At 35.5% G+C, this 21721-nt stretch overlaps 3 protein-coding genes across 5 annotated transcripts in view; 2 read left to right on the top strand and 1 right to left on the bottom strand.

The window, feature by feature from the left end:
* Positions 1-21721, bottom strand: part of LOC101740831 (uncharacterized) — a 260848-nt gene that overhangs the window by 222189 nt on the left and 16938 nt on the right. The window lies entirely within an intron of this gene.
* CPR21 (cuticular protein RR-1 motif 21) lies at positions 1700-11723 on the top strand. 2 transcript variants are annotated; one of them, NM_001043429.1, is given in 5 exon segments: positions 1879-1910; positions 2072-2514; positions 5003-5215; positions 11094-11301; positions 11304-11723. In NM_001043429.1, coding segments are annotated over 5 exon segments (954 nt in total). In that variant the 5' UTR covers positions 1879-1901; the 3' UTR covers positions 11385-11723.
* On the top strand, positions 13959-17352 carry CPR20 (cuticular protein RR-1 motif 20). Of its 2 annotated transcripts, none has more exons than XM_062674556.1 (4): positions 13959-14032; positions 14116-14831; positions 14925-15155; positions 15390-17352. In XM_062674556.1, the coding sequence occupies exons 1-4, from the start codon at positions 14024-14026 to the stop codon at positions 17227-17229; spliced, it is 2796 nt and encodes a 931-aa protein (XP_062530540.1). In that variant the 5' UTR covers positions 13959-14023; the 3' UTR covers positions 17230-17352. The 2 variants fall into 2 exon arrangements, with proteins under 2 accessions (XP_062530540.1, NP_001166728.1); NM_001173257.1 differs by having other exon boundaries at positions 14024-14032; positions 14943-15155; positions 15390-17229.

Below are 21721 nucleotides of genomic sequence, written 5' to 3'. Positions count from 1 at the left end.
ATTGAACTTATTTACATTAAAATAATACCTTATAGAATTCACCCTTTTGGATGTGAACAGATCTTGCTTAAGAGCGTTTGTGTTTAATATAAAAATATCGTTAACTAATATTAAAACTAAGACAGAGAAAACAAAAAAAAAAAAAAACAAAAAAACGCATATAAAAACTTACAAAAAAACAATCTACAATAAAAAAAATATATATATAAATTATATACACGTTCATTTACTATTTTTTAGCTCTGATGGCTAGATGAGTCCTCCCTATGTATAGCGGTTACAGAGTCCCGTAGGAACAACAATACGTCTCAGTTGCATTGAAATGAATAAGCGTTCAACTTTCAAGGGGCAAAATAGCTAGAACTTTTAGGTGTACTATAGACATCTATTTTTTTTTTCTTTCCTACCTAAGCTGATTATCTAGAGAGATCATATCAGCGTCACCGGGTTAGTCGGTGAGCTCACGGGGCTCAAACCTGACGATGTTACTAACACAAACCCTAACAAGAGCCGTGCTTCGCAGAATCTACCACCGGATCGGACCCGCGACCCACTGAGAAGATCCAGCGAGAAACTCAATGGGCTGTGTCTGTGGGTTAATTTACTCGCCGAGCCCTTCGTCGCAAGCAACGGACTCGACGAAGACGATGACCGGTACTTGGGTTACCTAAAAGCTATGGGTGGACGAGCTCACAGCTCACCTGGTGTTAAGTGGTTACTGGAGCCCATAGACATCTACAACGTAAATGCGCCACCCACCTTGAGATATAAGTTCTAAGGTCTCAAGTATAGTTACAACGGCTGCCCACCCTTCAAACCGAAACGCATTACTGCTTCACGGCAGAAGTAGGCGGGGTGGTGATACCTACCCGTGCGGACTCACAAGAGGTCCTACCACCAGTTGAAATAGAGTATAGCCATACGAACAACCAGATCAAAAACAGCCTTTCCGCTCTTCCTAATGTGACTAGGTATCGCTTCATTGTAAAACGCATAATCAGAAATGCTGTTCAAGTATTCATAACATTATTCTTATGGGCGCTTTAAAAGATAAATTTTAATATAGAAAAAAAATAATTAAACATTTTAGTAAGCCATTCGGTGGACGATATCAAAAAACACACTAGATCCTCTGTTTAGAGCAATTCAAATTTGATTTAGTCGAGTCTAAAAATTTATTGTGTATATATTTATGTAACTATACTTGGGACCTTAGAACTTCTATCTCAAGGTGGGTGGCGCCTTTATGCTGTGGATGTCTATGGGCTCCAGTAACCACTTAACACCAGGTGGGCTGTGAGCTCGTCCACACATCTAAGCAATAACAAAAAAAAATTTTAAAAAAATTTTAGAGCAATTACAGTTACTGTTTACAATTCAGCAATTAAAACCACTATTCACCTAGACTTGTAAAACCTAAATCAAATGTCGACACAAAAACAATTAGCAATTTTTCATCAAGCTGCTTCTAATGAACGGAACATAATGAACCGTTACTATTAGCTTTATATAGACTATCTGTCTAGTCGCGGTAATTTTAGAAATGTTTATTTCGTAGTCAAATTTATGACATCAAATCAAATTTAGGAATGCTAAACTTGACCCGCACTGTAATAAATTCGCAGAGCAAGGAATACAAAATGTATTCAACGAACTAAAATTATTCATAACTTTGCAAACTAGGCACACGAAAAAAATTAAATACTGAATGAAATTTAAAAACCCCATTTTCCCCAAAATATTTTTGTTATGTATCATCATAATCTGAGTGAGGTCATTGTATCTTGGCGCAGCATCATGATGCGCGAACGCATGAGGACGCAGGATTTTAGGCTATAAATGTGGAGCGACCCCTCGTGGTCACAGTATCGAACGGACCACGGCCACAGAAGGACATCAAAATGAAGCTGGTGAGTCCTTGAGGCTGTCTGTGAAAATGTGCGAAATAGTGCAAAAAAATTTTAATTTTGGATTTTTTCTCATTAATTTTGACTTAGTTACACATTAAGATAATTGATAATTTGTGTATATTGTAGATAGGGCTTCATTCAAAAAATGTCTTATGTTCCAGATTCTCATTGTCGCTGCCTTCCTGGCTGTTACATTTGCCGATAATGTCGAATCCGATAAAGAAATCGAAGATTCAGAAGCAGCGGAATCTGTTGGTCTACTAAGCAAAAGCTTAGACCTCAACACGGCTGCTAGTGCATACAACTCGTACGCACCTTCGAACCAGAGCCCGCCTATCCAGTGGAAACCTCAAAATACGTGGAACGCTCCACCCAAGCCGATCCAGCCGATAAATACTTATCCCCAAAACAATTACGCCCCCCCTCAAAACAATTACGCCCCCCCTCAAAACTCATACTATCCTCAGAATACATATGCTCCTCCTCAAAACACCTATCGTCCCACCTGGAGCACGCCTTCATATCAGACTTCGACCACAACAACTCCCGTCCCAGTGATCAAGAACGAAATGTATTATGGTGATAATGGCAGTTACAAATACGAGTAAGTACCCACTGGTTTTTATATTTCACAAGATTTTGTTTTATACTTTTTTTCAATCTATTTTTATCATCATTTAAAATCTCATGACTATTATTATCTTGAGATCAATATACAAAAAAAAACAAAAGCGATCTATCAATAAATTGTCTGAAAAATTACGATAAAAATTATCCAAATAACTTGCTTAACATTTTAACTTTAAAAACAGTTGAAAAGTCGTCTTTTTGCGTATAGTTAACTATATAGGCTTATTTCTATACGTCTAACGCTAGACTTAAGTAAAGAGCTAAAGCTATTTTGTGTTACAAAGTGATGGATGACGGCCTCAACATTAATCTAAAACCAACAGGGGATACCGCCTGGTTCACCACAATTTTCTTCCCATAGTTGAAACAGTGATATATGTCGCCTCGTTGGTCGAGTGTTGATAATATATATTCTTAAAGGTTGTTTAAAGTGGTAGTGTCCTTTTTTCTTGTATCTCAAAGTCGTTACGTGTGGAAATTTTATTATTATTACTTCGTCTTCAAAAATACAGAATTGCTAATTGCTAATTTGCTAATCAGATGAGAAAACATTCAAATAGTCAAGTCCTCGCGGTTTTGACTCAGATAGTGTATCAGATTCAAGCATTACCTACCAAATGAATATCATTTGTAATAGATGCATCGAATTTTTACAAAAAAGTCCTATAAATTTCAAAATTATTTCTGACGCTCTTTATTTATTCATTTACACCGAAAAATAATATTACAAGTCTACATTTATACGAAATTAAGTCAGTGAACCCGCCAAAATGCATGCACGATTTTAGATTCATCTCTAAGCAACATTTTACAAAGAAAACCAAGGCTCCGTCAGGCAAATATTATATAAAACAATGGGTTATGTGTCAAATCAAACAAGACCTTAACGGTAATAGAGCCAAACCCGAAACATTTTATAGTTTCAAATTAGAATGACGACATGATTCCGGTTAATTTACAACTAATATAACTGTACATAAAAAATAGACGTATCCGAAAAAGTTCCTAATTTTGTATAATTTATGCTCCAATTTAGCTTTATTCGGATATGTTTTATATTATACCGTTTATTTCCGTATCTACTTTTTTTTATTGAAAAAAAATAATAATTTATGAGCAATCTTAATTGGTTTAAATTGATTCGAGACAGATCTTTTTCCACTCAGATTCAATTAAATTTGCATGTTGTTGGTTTAGGTGACTAATGCTATCTTATGAGATACCTATCGAATTTTAAGAATCGTTTTTAAGATATTGTATTTTAAAATGGCAAGATTCCATGTCACTAAACAAGTATTTGTGAATCGATTGAATTTAACGCCGATTCAAAAATACAGAGCAAAATAAACAGCAAAGCTACTTTTAACAAAATTATCCTATTTTATACCAAGCTATGGAGCAGACTGTTTTAGAATCTATATTTTAAGCTCTTAATAAACTAAAACGAAGTAACTATCTAAAAGATATTAAAACAGATACTGAAACAATCAAACTTAAAGCTTAAGAATATGAATGACGCCATAAAAACAAAACACCAAAATAAATTAAACTAAACACTAAAAACATGAGTACTTTGAAGAATCCACAAATAAACACACACTTATCTGTCATGGTTATCTCCGTAACATAGATGACCTTATAAAGGAACCGAGATAGGTTATTAAGTGGGTAGATACTAAGAATTTTAGCAACAAAATGTATTTCTAACTTAAAAATATTCAAATATTCTAGTCAATACACAAGAGTTACTCTGGCCATCCAAATTATATTTTATCGAATAATTTAAAAAAAACACCAGACACTGACAGTAATAGTAAAAATAGAAAATAGTAAAAATAAGTAATAGTAATAATAAAAAGTAATCAAAGGTTCGAAGTTCCCTTTATTTCAAAACACATAAATTCAACCCTTTTTGGTTACGTTATACAGATCTCAGACACCCAAACAGCACAAGGTCACCTCTGTCTGAATTACAATAAAACGTTTCAAAACGATCAACCAATTTACCGCGAGCTCCCAAAACCCTATACCTGTTTTCAAAACTATAGGAATCTGTAGCCTTAATGACGTCACAATTAATATCAGACTGAACTGATTCGTCTGTCCTTCTTTGCGGGGTCAAGTATAGTATTTCTCCAAAGTTGCCGACAACATTGAATGTAGGTGTGGTCGTACGTTAAGCCAATTTAGTTTTTTGTACTGAACTTGAAACATTACTTATAAACTGACATATTCGGTTTAGTGGTGCTTTAATTGTGTTGTCTTGATTGGTGTCGATTGCTGTGTAGGCGTGTTTTATGGTTTCATAAAAAAAATGATATATTGTAAAGGAAATTATGGGTACACAATCTTACGTGCGAAATCTAAAAAATTATACCAACGTATTTAATGACAATATAACTGATACTTAACAAAGAATTGATTGCGGCAAATTGGCAATTGATTTTCTCTTTGCTTGCAAGGTATCAAATCGCCGATGGAACACACGTAGGCGAGGAAGGCTACTTCACGAATCCCAACACAGAAGAGGCAAGCCTGGTGAAAAAGGGCTGGTACTCTTACACTGGAGCTGATGGCAAAGTTTACACCGTCCACTACTGGGCCGACAAGACTGGCTACCATGCTTACGGGGACCATTTACCCACTCCTCCTCCCGTACCTGCTGCTATTCAGGCGTAAGTATTTGTAGGATTGCTATTTTAAAGATATTGTTATAAAATAAAAATTCAGATTCAGAAATCAACTGATATGATTAACCCGAGACATGAGGGCGAAGTCACAATTGAACACATAACAGCTTCGCTGCAGAAATACGCTAATTGTTAGTAGAATCTACCCTAGGTTCGAAACTGGGCGTGAATCCAGAAAAGGATATGCTCAATGGAAACAATTATTGAAAATATGGATGTATTTGATACTAGCGGCCGCTCCGGCTCCCCTCAGGTCTTAAACAAAAATTTCAACGATATTTGACGCTTAATTTTTTTTAATAAAATAACACTTATTTCGGCATAACTATAATGGTTAGACATATGCTGCCGCATCACTTTTGTCAATAATAATGTGTTCTATAAAGTCGTAATACATTATTTTATTCTATCATTAATAGTTTTCGCAGGGCACCCGATGTAAAGAATATTTTAGGTAATTTTTTTACACCTTAGCTTACATTATTGGAGTTTTAGTAAGGATCCAGAATTTTTTTCAAAAAAGATTATAGCCCATGTCACTCGGGAATACTGTAGCTTTCAAACAGTGAAAGAATTTTTCAAATCGGTTGCGTAGTTTTGGAGCCTATTTAATACCAACAAACAAACAAATCTTTCCTCTTTATAATATTAGTATAGATTTATCAGAGTGTACTTTTTAATTATAAAATTGGTATTCATAAAACTTATAGTATGAGACAAGGCACCACAATTCAAATTTAAATTGACAACATTCAATTCTAATTACTGTTTGTTCTTTTGTACGGTAAACAACAGAATGAGGTCACGTAATTGCTTTTGAAAAATTCAAAAAGTATACAAATTTACATATCCAATTAATAACTAAAGGAAAGTAATTAAATCGCTAACGAAATTAGTAACAAAGAAATGCCAAGGATTCGAATTGATTTGTTCAATTAAAAATGTCACGATTTTGTTTTGGTTTTGCTTAGGTAAACGTAGCATTTGTTAAAAGTGACGTCACTCGTTGGGGCCATGTGCTCGTCTAATTATGACAAATTGAAACTCAATTTAAATAGCTTGAAGTCTCGATAGAACCGTGATAGTGGGTATTATTCTTGAAAACGGAACTATATGAGGGAAACACCGGTGGTACTGGTGGTAGGACGTCTTGTGAGCCGCACGGGTAGGTACCACCGCCCCGCCTATTTCTGCCGTGAAGCAGTAATGCGTTTCGGTTTGAAGGGTGGGGCAGCCGTTGTAACTACACTGAGACCTTAGAACTTATATCTCAAGGTGTGTGGCGCATTTACGTTGTAGATGTCTATGGGTTCCAGTAACCACTTAACACCAGGTGGGCTGTGAGCTCGTCCACCCAAAATAAAAATAAAAAGCGTTTCGTGCGAACTCATAACATGCCGAACGCCCAACAAGGCTTACTTCATCATATTAGAAAACTATTGGAATCGTTATGTCGACAACAAATGTTACCACAATTATTAGTTGTGAGTTATAGACTAATTATGTATGGACCCTACGGTTCAGAATTTATCAAAATATGTAATTACATAATAATGTTTGTATTTTTGATTAAAGAACAGTTATTTGAGCTGTATATAATAGCTTCGTAGAGACCGGGCTTAAAGTTTTCAAATAAACGGTTGAAAATCATTAACTTATAAAGTTTTGATAATAGTTTGTGTATGCACAATATAAACATACATTAAAAACTTCTAACGGGGGTGAGCGGCCTTTGCGAAGATTGCGAATGAAACTTTTTTATTTTTTATTACTTAGATGGGTGGACGAGCTCACAGACCAACTAGTGTTAAGTGGTTACTGGAGCCCATAGACGTCTACAACGTGCGGACTCACAATATGTCCTACCACCAGTAATTACGCAAATTATAATTTTGCGGGTTCGATTTTTATTACACGATGTTATTCCTTCATCGTGGAAGTCAATCGTGAACATTTGTTAAGTACGATTTCATTAGAAAAATTGGTACCCGCCTCGAATTCGAACATCGGTGCATCGCTTCAACACGAATGCACCGGACGTCTTATCCTTTGGGCCACGACGACTTAACTTAAACTTGCTAAAATAATAAGAATTTTACATTTAGCTTAGCTGATTATTTTGTTGTAATAATATGTGTTGCCGCTACTCATAATGCAGGAGAAAATACTAGCTTGGGGCAGTGCTATGTGGAACCTCATGTCTTGTCGGTGCTTTTTTTTTTTTTTTTTTTTTTTTTTTTTTTTTTTTTTTTTTTTTTTTTTTTTTTTTTTTTTCCTTTTTTTTTGCTTTTTGATTGCTTAGATGGGTGGACGAGCTCACAGCCCACCTGGTGTTAAGTGGTTACTGGAGCCCATAGACACCTACCACGTAAATGCGCCACCCAACAAAGCGCCTCAAGCACTGGTCATCGTCCTCGTCAAACTCGTGAATTATGACTAGCGAACTAACCCATAGACACTGAGCTTCGCGCAGGATCTTCTCAACGGGTCGCGATTCTGGTCCGGTGATAGATTGTGCGAAGTACTCTTCCAGGACTCCTCTCAGGAGTAGTCTCCCAGGACTAGTGTTATCAAATTCTTTAAGGTTGATCCCTTGAGCTTACTTACCCGTCCGGGAGTAGCTGCAATAGCCCCTTAGGTTACCGACGCGGCGAATGGGTAGGGTAAAAAAATGGAATTTGAAAAAACATACATAATATGTATGGTTTACATACAATAGAACAAAAACGTTCAAGTCTTTACAATGTCATACTCTCACAGGATAATTCAGATTCTCTAAGCAAATCAATAATGGAAACTATTCGGATGCACATCAACATTCGTGATAAATTACTTAAAGTAGTTAATAAGCAAATAGTTTTTCATTAAATAAAAATCTCAACTCTAAAATCTATTTACCGAAGTCATATAAACCTATTAAACAAAAAATCTATAATATTAAAAAAATATTATTATATTCAAACAAAGAAATTAGGTAGGTACTCAAAGTTTTTATTTGCATAATAACGGAACAAGATAAAATTTACATGGGTATCTACTTAAAGAGCAAAAACTAGTGTGTGTACTATTGTATTGTAATTTAAGTAAATAAAGATACTCATCCGAACAATGGTACTTGTTGTACACTGTCAAATTAGAAGTGAATGATTTACATAATATAACTGAACACTTACAACACTATAAATACTTGCTATAAATTTAATGTAATAAGTTAAAAGACGAAAAATCAGTTGATATAGCTGTTGTAGCTTAGAAATTCCATTGTAATTTGGAACCTAATTTATGGGAATCAACCATGGCAGGGTTAATATAGAGTTGCATTTCTAATTATTACATTTCCATATTGAAACAAAAACATTTCTAATTACTGGTGGTAGGACCTCTTGTGAGTCCGCACGGGTAGGTACCACCACCCTGCCTATTTCTGCCGTGAAGCAGTAATGCGTTTCGGTTTGAAGGGTGGGGCAGCCGTTGTAACTATAATTGAGACCTTAGAACTTATATCTCAAGGTGGGTGGCGCATTTACGTTGTAGATGTCTATGGGCTCCAGTAACCACTTAACACCAGGTGGGCTGTGAGCTCGTCCACTCATCTAAGCAATAAAAAAAAAAAAAAAAAAATCGGAATTAAACTATCGATTCGTTATTTATTATTTATTTTCGCTAGAATTATACTTATTCGTTGTACGCATATCAAAATGGCACTATCGTTCCACGTGATCTGTTTAAAAATAATAGTAACAACAGAATAGTTAATTAATGAAGCTTAATTATTATGTTAGAAGTCGACCTTAATATACATTTACAACATCAATGTATATACGTGTTACCTGCATATTTTTGAATATATATTAATACGTGAAGCAAAAACTTTGTATCCCTTTTTACGAAAATTGCGCGGACGGAGGAGTATGAAATTTTCCACACTTATACAGAATATAGAGAAGAAGTGCACAATGCTAATATTTTTTTTAAATAATGCATAAAAGATATATTAAATCAATAAAGAAAATATTACACACGCTACATACCATGTATTTCACGCACACACGTATGTATACTATTTATTGTCAAACTTTTGTTCTTGACGTCTGTGGTCAAATTGAGAATAGATTAAATATTGTTTGTCTTTATTAATATATTTTTATAGTGTAGCCTTGGCGAAATTTGTGATTATAGAAGTATAAAATACAATCATAATAGTGTACAAACTTACAATTCCAATTAATTATAGTCGAATTTCGACTACTGTGGGACCTCTAGTATTTTTTAAATGTCTCTAACTTAATTCAGTAGTGTTTGTCTTGGCCTAAACGTTCAAACAAATAAAAAAAAACAAATATTTCGTTTTCAATCCTTGTTGACTAAGTTAAACATTCGTAAAATTTACAACACATTAAAGAGAATGTATTCTTAAATATTCTCGCCAATTCTCATAACAACGCTAAATTATCCTAACGGAATTTCGCATAATGGTCATGTTTACCGTTGTTTTTAATCAAAGATTCGCGTATAACTTCTCTGTAAATATATTTTTCTTTTTCCATTTTAATGTATTATTATAGATAGTTTCAAAATTAATTAGGTAAGTTTTTTTTTTTATTGCTTAGATGGGTGGACGAGCTCACAGCCCACCTGGTGTTACTGGAGCCCATAGACATCTACAACGTAAATGCGCCACCCACCTTGAGATATAAGTTCTAAGGTCTCAATTATAGTTACAACGGCTGCCCCACCCTTCAAACCGAAACGCATTACTGCTTCACGGCAGAAATAGGCAGGGTGGTGGTACCTACCCGTGCGGACTCACAAGAGGTCCTACCACCAGTAATTACGCAAATTATAATTTTGCGGGTTTCATTTTTATTACAAGATGTTATTCCTTCACCGTGGAAGTCAATCGAGAACATTTGTTGAGTACGTATTTAATTAGAAAAATTGGTACCCGCCTGCGGGATTCGAACACCGGTGCATCGCTCAACACGAATGCACCGGACGTCTTATCCGTTAGGCCACGACGACTTCAATTCGACGAGTTCAACATTTCTGCCCGTTTTAGAGTTCCCTAGTTCTCTATCTCTACATATATCAGTTAGATTTATGTTGGTCCTGTGTAAGCTTAGAAATAAATTTTAATATATTCAAATCGCCTCACTGGATATTGCGTGACGATCGTACGAAAAAAAAAAAAAAAACAAAACGAAAAACCATTCCAAACGATGGTCAGGTAAACGTAAAGATGATATTATGCTTCTTTTTGCTAATATCAGCAGCGCAACATACACACAACATACAGTTTTGCTAAAGTTTTATTATTGGCTAGAAATTTAGGCAAAGTATACAGTTTTCCTCGATTATAAAATGTTTTTTTTTTCTTGTTCACATCCGTAATTTCTGCAGTCGTTAAGTTCCGCAGTTTTAAATTTTATCTTAATAAAAATTATTTTGATTCTGTTTTTCAAACGGCTAATGTATTTGTGGAACATTATATAAATGTCAGTAGCTTGTAACACAAAGAAATGCTCGACATATCTTGTAATGAATAATCATAAGGTAGGACCTCTTGTGAGACCGCACGGGTAGGTACCACCTCCCTGCCTATTTCAGCCGTGAAGCAGTAATGCGTTTCGGTTTGAAGGCTGGGGCAGCCGTTGTAACTATACTTGAGACCTTAAAACTTATATCTCAAGGTGGGTGGCGCATTTACGCTGTAGATGTCTATGGGCTCCAGTAACCACTTAACACCAGGTGGGCTGTGAGCTCGTCTACCCACCTAAGCAAAAAAAAAAACATTATTCCACTCAATAAGAAAATTAATCGAGTTTATAAATAATCTAAAACTCTTCTTTTCTACCCTTCACAGAGCCCTTGATCAAAATGCCAAAGAGGAAGCCGCGCAGGCTGAAGCCGAAAAGAACAAGCCACAACACGTTTATCATCCCACACAGGCGCCTATTTACTACCCGACCCAAGCACCTACATACTATCCCACCCAAGCCCCATCTTACTACCCCACCCAAGCTCCAACTTACTATCCCACTCAAGCTCCTTCTTACTACCCAACTCAGCCCCCTACCTACTACCCTACCCAAGCTCCCAGTCACTATCCATCCCAGTCATACCCCCAAGAACAAAACTATCCAAGTTACGGTAAAAAGTAGATAGTGTTTAAACGATCGTATGCAAATTTTACGAGACACGAGACTAAAAAATGTGATTTTAACTATGACTATTTAAATTTCTAATCATAAATTTCTAAATTTAATTTTTCCTTAAAAACTATGAGTTTATGATCTTCAGAAGATTTATCTACGGTCTTCGAAATCTAATATGGAACTATATTTCTGGGGAAATATCAGTTATCCTGTTCACGATTGTTCTTTGTGAACTCGATAACTGTTTGAAAAACGATATTGTGATAACGTTGTATACTTGAAGCCATCGAATTGTGATGTATTCGTCATATTAATACAATAAACTTTTTGTGTAATAATTATTGCATTTTACTTACCCGAAAGAGACAGCATTGTGTGATTTATTTGAACTTACCTGAAATAAATAAAAAAAAACATATAAGAATTAACAACTTAAATTATTATTTTTTTGCTGAAATAATAGAAAGCACTAGTGAGCTAAATTTGAATTCTAAAATGATTATAAAATTGCTAATTTAAATAAACACTTCAAATATCGTTTTTTTTTTACATTATTTATTGGGTAATCAGCCCACCTTGTGCTAAGTGATTAATGGACTCCGTAGAAATCACAACGTGAACGCCTCGTACCTTAAGACCTCATGTCTGTGTCTCAATGGTAAGGTAATTATGCGCATTAATTTTTAGAAATTTGATTTTTATTACACGAGGTTATTCATTCATCGTGGATATAGTGAAGGTGCGTGAAGAACGTATTTCATTAGAAAAATTGTTACATGTATGCAGGATTTGATTTTGATAAGATTATACCGGGGGTCTTATTCTTTAGGCCACGACAACATCATTACCGCAGTCCATCCGAACCTGTTTTAACGTAGTGGTTCATAATAACACAAATAAACAATTGGCAGATTCATTTTAAGCAGAAGTTAATTATGATAGATTCAAAAAGTAATTAATTGAAAAAACCTTTTCATTTTATACGTCAACGCTAATTACAAGTGTCTTGAAAAATAACAGCATCGAAATTTCTCTGGTATAATTTTTTTGAGGGATGACAAAATCTACCGAGTAATATTCAATGGTATATAATTAATTAAAATTGAAATATATGGTGTCTGTTCGACTGATAATCAACATGCAGATACCCTTAATTTTGCTTTACGTCCAGTAAACAAAAAATCGATGGAACCGGTCTTGAGGTCAATGACTCTCGTTACACAGCTTGAATCTGCAATTTTGGGATGACCAAATTAAATCTCCAGTTTATCGACCAGTGCCCTCTTCGTGGGAATCTTCATAGGGGCTAACTTTAATTAATGAAACTTCTCGATTAAAGGTATCGGTATTTTTCGGTGAACAAAATCACTTGACTTATCTTTCGTGACTGCATTCTTTAAAAATAAATAAAGAAGATTTTTATTGAACAATTTTTTTAGCAAATGCAAATGTTGTTTATATCGTCCTATATTTAGCCCACTATGAATAACTTAACGAAAAAAAAGAAGCTTGGGCTTAATATTTACATACAACAGAACATTTGTCCTGAATAATTTAATAAGTCCATCTATTCCTAATGGAAGGGTACATAAACTGTTTTATGGCTTCATAAATACAAATTGATTTTAAATTAAAGTTCATAAAATCTTATATCGATATTAGGTATTCATTTGCTTACATTTCGTTGTGTTCTCCTCTGTTAATGAAAGCATGGTGCCTTTTTATACATCGTTGATTTACATAAATGAGGAAAAAAGATCCTGTCAAAATTTAGACATAAAACAATTATAATGAAGAATTGAAAATAATGGTGGAGACGAATGAATTACAAACCAGTGTTAGCTTAGGAAAAATAACTCTCGAATCGAGTTTTTTACTAGTTGCTGTAATAGGCAGGATGGTGGTGCCTACCCGTATGAGCTCACAAGATGCCCTACCACCAGTTACCTACCGAATTCATTCAGTGAACCACATCAGCAAAATCTGCGTTTTTTTTTCTACCTAAGCTGATAGCCTTGAGAGGCTATTTCAGCGTAACCTTAACTAGTAGGTGAGCTCACGGGGCTCAAACCGGAGTATTGCTAACACTGACCCTAGCAAGAGCAGTACTTCGCAGAATCTACCACCGGATCGGAAACGCGACCCACTGAGAAGATCCGGCGAGAAACTCAGTGGGCTGTGTCTATGGGTTAATTCGCTCGGTGAGCCCATCGTCACTTGCGACGGGTTCGACGACGACGGTGACCGGATCAATCTGCGTAGAGTGCTCAGTTTCCTAACTAATATACATGCATAGTAAAGAGATTCAGAAACGTATCATCACTTTAACGAGCAAAGCAAAAAGGCAAAGTTTTAAATCACACCGCATTAAATATGTTATTATATTAGAAAAGCTACGAATGTAAACTTCATCACATACCGTACTACTGTATATCTTAATGATAGTACAGTGAATATGACAGAAACGGCGAGGAGAAACCGTAATTACAAGTCCAACGATATTTCACGAATGCCTGGACACGAGAATCTCGCGTGTGTATAAATTTATTCGGTATTCAATTTCATTATCATTCAGTTTTCTACTACTGTTACAGTGTGACGTGAGAGTACAAAATCAAACTACAGAACTTCAAAGAAAATGAAGCTAGTAAGTGTGGGTGTTGAGTTAAAGTGACAGTAATATCGTGGATTATTTAAATATAAGGTAAATCCTTTTCTGTTTATTTTCAGAGGCTACTTATCGTATTAATATCTGTTTCAATAAGCCATGAACAAAATTATGGATCACGTTTTCAAACGCCCGGTCCAGGTGTATCGGCTTCAGAGAATTCAATTTATCTTCCCCCTGAAACGGTCACTCCCGCACCGTATTTTCCTGTAAATCAAATGAACAAATTGCCATTTCCTTATTTACCACTGGATCCTATCAAAACACCAACATCGTTTCCTACACCATTTCCTCCAATTATGATTTCGTCGACGTTCCGCCCTCCATCGCGCAACGATTACGAGGACGAAGACGATGAAGAAGACAAAAGACCTTCACCACCACGGTTTTCTTTTTTTGACACTAAAAATAATCGAACTGAACCGAATACAAACGTGTTTCAAACCCAACGTCTGGATATGAGAAGCCTTCCAAAAACAGTTGAATACCAACATCCTATTGATAGAATCGATATGAAACCTGAAATAAGAAAGCCACAACAGTTCACACTTAACAATAGACAAATCCAAAATGGTTTACCAAAACCACCTCAAAGAAACGTTGTGGTATCCCCAGAAAAAAGAAATGACCAAGGAATAGACCAAGCTAAATCAGGAAATTTTCCGATTCCTCAATATCTACCTTTACCAAGTTTATTTATATCGTCCACAACAGAGACAGCTATTCCAATACTACGTTTGTCTAATGAAATGGATTTAGATGGAAGCTTCAGTTATGAGTAAGTATGTTCTTTTTTAATGTGCGTCTCTGGTGCTATATCAATCTTGACAATACAACGATAGTACACTTGAAAGGTTATCCTTCTGTACAGGACTACATTTCTTTTTAGAGCTCTAGGTGCAGATCAAACTCACTATGTACAACATAGCCGTATGGAGAACATTGGAAATGATAAACAAGAACAAGTTGTTGAAGGATCATATTCGTATGTTGGTGATGATGGGCAAACGTATTCAGTACATTATATTGCTGATGCGAATGGATTCCGAGCTAGTGGTGACCACTTACCCGTACCTCCTCCTGTACCTGAAATTATTCAAAGGTAACGTAATGTCTTGATCCTAAAATTGACTTTTGCGGGCCTGTGCTGTTTAGGGCTCTTTATAATATCTGTTATCTACATTAATTATTTTCATTCATACTTTCACATACATACTTACGTATTAATAGCTACATATTTTGAAATATTAATAGTTTATAAGTTAATATAAAATATTTATAATACATTATTATAATACATATAATCAACCTTAAATTCGATCTGTTCCTTTCTCAGGGCTGTGCAACACAACTTAGCTGAAGAGGCAAGAAAACCAGCCCATCTTAAGAACTGGAACGAAGAAGACGATATATATCAAGATACTGAAAGAAATACTTTTACTATTTTGCCTACACATAATCTATATACTGGGAGAACCCCAGAATCGTTTTCATTCAATTTCCTAGAGGCAGCAAATTCACACAATAATTTGTTAGCAGCAACAAGCCCACAGTCACCTCTTAAATCTTATTCGGAAACATTTTCCGAACATCTAAAAACTAGACAAAGCTCTACTATATCACCACAAATAACATTTTTGGCTTCACAAGGTGCTCATATACCCTCCGCAAGTACACCACAGCCAACAATAACCAGACTAAATGAGAAGACAACAATGCCACAATTGGTTAATTATGAAGCTGCCATTAAAGAAACTGAACCTGAAAATAAGAACTTACTAAAATGGCAATACAATGCCAATAAAGACAATAACCAGACTCCTGATAAAAACTCGATATCAAGATCATTTGGTGAAGATGATGACGTAATGATAAACTTTAACGAAATGACTCCTGAGCAATATACAAATATGATACATTCAAAGATAGAAACGCAAACTCTAGCACCTAGGGACAGTTTCAATGAAGTGACGGGAAAATATCAACTTTCTAATTTAGCAAATATCAAACAAGATAACGTACATTTGGATCGAATTAACAAACATGTTTACACTTCGTCGACATCCACAGAAAGTAATTCAACACCCAATGAACTGTCCTATATGAATAATTTTAATAACAACGACTGGGCCAACAATTACAATAGTAACTATAAAAGTCAGTCAAACGCTTTTGATAATAAAAAGCTTTTCCCAAGTAATGATGAAGGGTCTCAAGTGCGAGCCAAAATAATTACTCAAAATAAATTTATACCTCCCAGTCAAACTGTCAGTCAATCTTATGATTATATTGACAGCAATAATAACGTTCAAAGGACTAAAATCGTAAATTCGGATGTTGAAAATAGACAATACAAACCAGAATCGACTTATTTAAATAATTCGCCCGTAAATCAGCAACAACAGTACTTGAATTGGCTTAACATTAATAAAAAGAATGAAATTTTTGATACCCGTAGAACTGACGTTTCATCAGAGTCTAGTTATATAAGCACTGCCAATAGCATTGAAGTCTCAGATATTGTTGCTCGTAATGAAAATAACGATTTCAGTCCTATCACCGTACAAACGGGTGAACCACAGGAAGAAACAACAACCGAAAACTTTAATGACAACTTAAAGGAGAACATTTTCTTGAAACGCTTTTTTAAGAGACAGAAAGAAGAGAAAATTGTTGCTCCGAAAGATAATGCTGATACTAAATCATTAAAAGAAAAACAAGTAGAAAACCATCCAAAGTATATCCAAACGGATTCAAAAAAAATTAATAACGAAAACAGCAGACCTTTTCAAGCCTCCGACATCATAAATTTGATATCAGCCAAGAACTATTTCGAATCTAACAAACTAAAAAATATCAACAAACTCCTGAATAATAATCAATATAATAAAACACATTTAAATCGTAACAATTTAAGTAATCACTACGAAGAAGAACCCGAAATTGATTCACAAGAATTTAAACGTGAAAATAAAAAGAACATGTCCCAGGAAGAGCTTCATGGCGTCATCAGAAACTACAAGGTATTACAAAGGAACAATGGAAATTTCAACAAAGAAAGAAATCTAAATCAGATTCGTAAAGATCTCACACCATCAGGAAGAAAAGAAAATTTACCACCGTTGGGCAGAGCAGGACCGTCGATGAAGAGCTATTTGCCGGCTATATACGTTTAAATTATTTACTGTGATTGATTTTTCAAAATTCTATAACGTTAATGGACAGTAATTGCATTTAGTAGGATAGATATTTGATTAAAATGCTAAAAGTTGGATTAAATGTTAAAGTTTAAAGTTGGATAACTGTTTTTGGATTACTTTTAAATCCCTATTACGCCATACCTATTGCTGAGATTGATTTAGTAGCTTCCTTGTATAAGTAACATCCAGTTTTATATTGAAAAAAAAGTTTATAAGAATGACAAAATTTGTGCCACAAAGACAGGATATAAAGATATCACAAAAACATGTCATCATATATTATGAATAGTGAATACCATAATTTTCACATCCCAAAACTTTCTGCAAGTTGTAATTTTGACTACATACGATAATTAACTAGTCCCGTAGCAAAAAAATACCCTCCATTTTTATAACTTCTTAAAAGAAAGAAGAGGCACTGACATTCACTATAAACTGACATTTACTATAACCGTTGGAAAAACTTAACTATTTGGAAAACTAACAGAGGCCTCGAAGTCACCTTAAGACATGAGGTCGAAGATACAATTGTATACGAATAATGGCTTTTTATAGCTCAATAGGCGAGATAATAGATAGAAACAGCTCGGTGACGCATCATTCAAATCAGAATCCATTTATAAGTTTCAGATTAAATATAAGGGATGCTATATACCCGATTTAGCTTAAAAGTAAACAATTATAAAATATAATTAACAATTGATTTTTTTGACATTGAACAAATTTACGAATCACGCCGTACTGAGTGTTTAGCGGAGCTCATGGATATCATCATCGCCATCATCCACCATAAGACTTTAGTTCTATATCTGAATTGTGTAATAACTTGGTATACAAAATATAACTCTTAGTTTGAATAATTCGTGAACAAATTGATTGTGACCTTCTTAAGAAAATTGATTAGAGGCTGCGAGATTCTAACAACGACATCATCGCGTCGGTCGATACGAGTACACCAGGCCCTTATTCTTTAGGCCAGGATGACTTTTGATGTCTAATCATCTTTACAACAAAAGTGACATCGAAATACCTTTAACGGCTCATAAAATATGTGGCATCCAAATTACACCTATGCACTATGAATGGCTTCCTACTTCAATATCTATGAGATACAGTACGGAGAAATTGCAAGGGTCCGACTTTTGATCATTAGACTATGGAACCTAAAAGGAAAAAGCCTGTCTAAAACCGACTAAAATAATCGTGATTTATCTTAGAAATTGGTTTAAGAAAGTGCATGTGCAACAATATGTCCGATATAAACAGTGCGTGTTCGGCTTAATTGTATCATCTCGCCGTCCGAACTGAAAGCGTGACGAGTGAGTGTTTCTAGGTATTTAAAACGATTAATCTTTTTATCATCAGCTTAGGTACTCATCAACGTTAATTCTTTTAGTTAACAAAGAAAACAGAAAACCAAGAATTCGAATATATTTTTTTTGCTTAAATGTGTGAACGATGTCACAGCTCACCTGGTGTTAAGTGGTTACTGGAGCCCATAGACATCTACAACGTAAATGCGCCACCCACCTCGAGATATAAGTTCTAAGGTCTCAGTATAGTTACAACGGCTACCCCACCCTTCGAACCGAAACGCATTACTGCTTCACAGCGGAAATAGGCGGGGTGGTGGTACCTACCTAATTTTGCGGGTTTGTTTTTTATTACACGATGTTATTCCTTCACCGCGGAAGTCAATCGTGAACATTTGTTGAGTACGTATTTCATAAGAAAAATTGGTACACGGCTGCGGGATTCGAACACCGGTGCATCGCTACACACGAATGCATCGGACGTCTTATCCTTTAGGCCACGATGACTACAAATATGTCCGTTCTATGATTAATATTTATTGCAGCTATGTGTTTTTTTTTGGACTATCGGCTTTTGGACAATTCAAATATCACCCATTGCACAAACATATAGTACGATTTGATCTCTTCTTCAACCCGTATCCACTCAATACTGCGTGTAGGTCTCTTCAAATGCACCCCATTCTTTTTCTGTCTCTTGCCTTTCGCATCCTACGATACGGTTTGTTAATGGTACCTAATTTATGGAATTTTAAGTCCGCTGATGATACACGACCGTAAACAATCTACTAACGACTTCCTGCGTGTTGTTACTTGTGTATACGACTTGTATGTTACTCGGCCACCATAGCACGCTACCAATTTCACCAAATATTTTACGAATTTTTTGTTACTGGAAACAATTTTCAATTATCCAGCAAAAACTTTTACGGCAGTATCGATTTGAATTGACCAATGCAGAACTTTAATATTTTGAAAAAAAATTGTTTATTTACGCAAAATTTATTTTTCTCTCTAATAAAATTGAATATATGTAAATGTAAAAAAGGCCATTTTTACATTTAAATATATTCAATTTTATTGTCCTAGCCATTTTGAATCGAGAATATCTCGGAGCTTATTTGCCAATCTCACTCAAACCGAGTTGCCTTTGGGTCTACGAACTTGTACTTAGGGATATCGTGAAATTCAGATTAAATCACGACTTTTAAAGTCAACAGTGAAAACAAATAGGTCGCATACTGAAATTCCACCTACAGACTATGTTTGTATGTACTGAGAATGTACTCAGAAACGTAATCCAAGGAACACAATACGGCGGGTGATTGCGTCGCGACTGGAGCGTCTACGCAAATTACATCGTATTTCCACATAAAATTTACTCAAGGAAACTGTCTGATTAGACGACACTAGCTATTTGTAAGTTGTTATTTCATTCAGCATATACTGCGAATTATTTAGAATTGAAACCGAAAGTATGATAGTCGTTTGAGAGTTACGGAACAAGTCTAAAGACGTTTATTATCCTTACTATTTACTTACTACTTATCTAGTAACTTAATTCGTATATTATTTGTCTTGTTGTACAATTTAAATTAATCATTGTGATAGAATTTATAATTAAAACTTTTTGACGTGACAACGTCTTATAATTCGATGGAGCCGGCTGCATGCACGAAAAAACATGACTCATGCGGCATTACCTCGGTCTGAGGCGTTCCATTTAAGGCTTGGAGTGCAAGCGAGAGCACGCAACGAGCGACAAAGAGACACATTCGGCCTCCGCGTTCGGCAGCGTTCGACATCTGTCTCTCTCCTACTTGAGTGAGCGATGCATCCGCGTGGACAGCTGCTATACAATAATACATTTACATGTTTTCGTCAAGTATGAAGTTCAGTGAAAAATGAATGTGGTGTCAATTGTCCATACAAAATATCTATCGAACAAATAAAATTAAAATTTTCTTTTGAAAAATGAAACCATTCCATCAGTATTTTCTTATGACGTTGTCACGTTCAATTATCGTCAGTAAACAGACTTTACAGACAACCGATTTTTTTTTTCAATATCTCCTTTATCCTAGCTGTCGCTCTATATCTGCAACTAATGTCGGTAATCTTCACACTTATATGAGGCAAGAATGTCTTACTCCTGTTAGCCTCCAACAAAATCTGTAATATATTTGTTATTTTAATTTCTCAAATAATTACATAAAAGAAACAAGACAATTAGAAAATGCTAAACGCGGCGCCGATCCGTGATCAGCATTCACCACACGCCGTAAACAAGATCTCTGTAAAAGCCGTAGTAGCAATTCCTTTGAATGCCCAGTATTGAAAGGATATCAAAGTCAAGAAAAGCAAATAGAGAAATACACGGGGAAAAAATATGTAAATTTTAATGTGACTGAACGTAACATCAAAGCGTATCTGACTGATTTTCACCCAACATCGGTTGTTAGGTTTTCATTTCACTACGTCGAGAGCACCCTTCTTGTTTCGCGTTGCGCTTTTAAAGTTTCAAAACAGAATGTTGTTTCTGAGCGAAATGTCGTTCTAGTGTCTGAATACTCTACGGGATTTATAGGTAGAAAAAACGATAGGGGGAAACTTTCTTTTAAGGTTAAAAATATGTGAATTCCGGTAAATCGCCTATTTCTGCCGTGAAGCAGTAATGCGTTTCGGTTTGAAGGGCGGGGCAGCCGTTGTAACTATACTTGAGACCTTAGAACTTATATCTCAAGGTGGGTGGCGCATTTACGTCGTAGATGTCTATGGGCTCCAGTAACAACTTAACACCAGGCGGGCTGTGAGCTCGTTCACCCATCGAAGCAATAAAAAATAAATAAAAAAAGAACAAGTTTTGCCAACAAAATACGGTTGCGCGAGTACATTGGCAATGCCGGAGTGGATAAAGGCACAGCCAGCAATTGACGGTCCGTCGACTGATGGGAACGACGGTCATGTCACTAATCCTATAGGACCCTTTTTGGGAGGAGGAGGATCATTTTTTTGTGAGGACCTTTTTTCAACGCTTCTTCTCCAAATCCTCTTTGAGTTTAGTCTAGACATGGGAATTAGACGCTTCTGTGAAAGACCGTAGTGACATATATCCACTATCCCAACCTATGTAGGATGATAAAAGTCCCAGCTCA

This window comes from Bombyx mori, chromosome 21 (assembly GCF_030269925.1).
Source record: "Bombyx mori chromosome 21, ASM3026992v2".
NCBI lineage: Eukaryota > Metazoa > Arthropoda > Insecta > Lepidoptera > Bombycidae > Bombyx > Bombyx mori.
The sequence above is the reverse complement of the archived record's forward strand: the minus strand, read 5'-3'. Positions and strand labels throughout refer to the sequence as shown.

Excerpts from the sequence above, each read along its gene's own strand:
- CPR21 (XM_021350183.3), top strand. Across the intron at positions 2,515-5,002 it reads AATGGCAGTTACAAATACGA|GTATCAAATCGCCGATGGAA; the intron begins GTAAGTACCCAC and ends TTTGCTTGCAAG. Across the intron at positions 5,216-11,093 it reads GTACCTGCTGCTATTCAGGC|AGCCCTTGATCAAAATGCCA; the intron begins GTAAGTATTTGT and ends TACCCTTCACAG.
- CPR20 (XM_062674556.1), top strand. Across the intron at positions 14,832-14,924 it reads GATGGAAGCTTCAGTTATGA|GACTACATTTCTTTTTAGAG; the intron begins GTAAGTATGTTC and ends CCTTCTGTACAG. Across the intron at positions 15,156-15,389 it reads GTACCTGAAATTATTCAAAG|GGCTGTGCAACACAACTTAG; the intron begins GTAACGTAATGT and ends TTCCTTTCTCAG.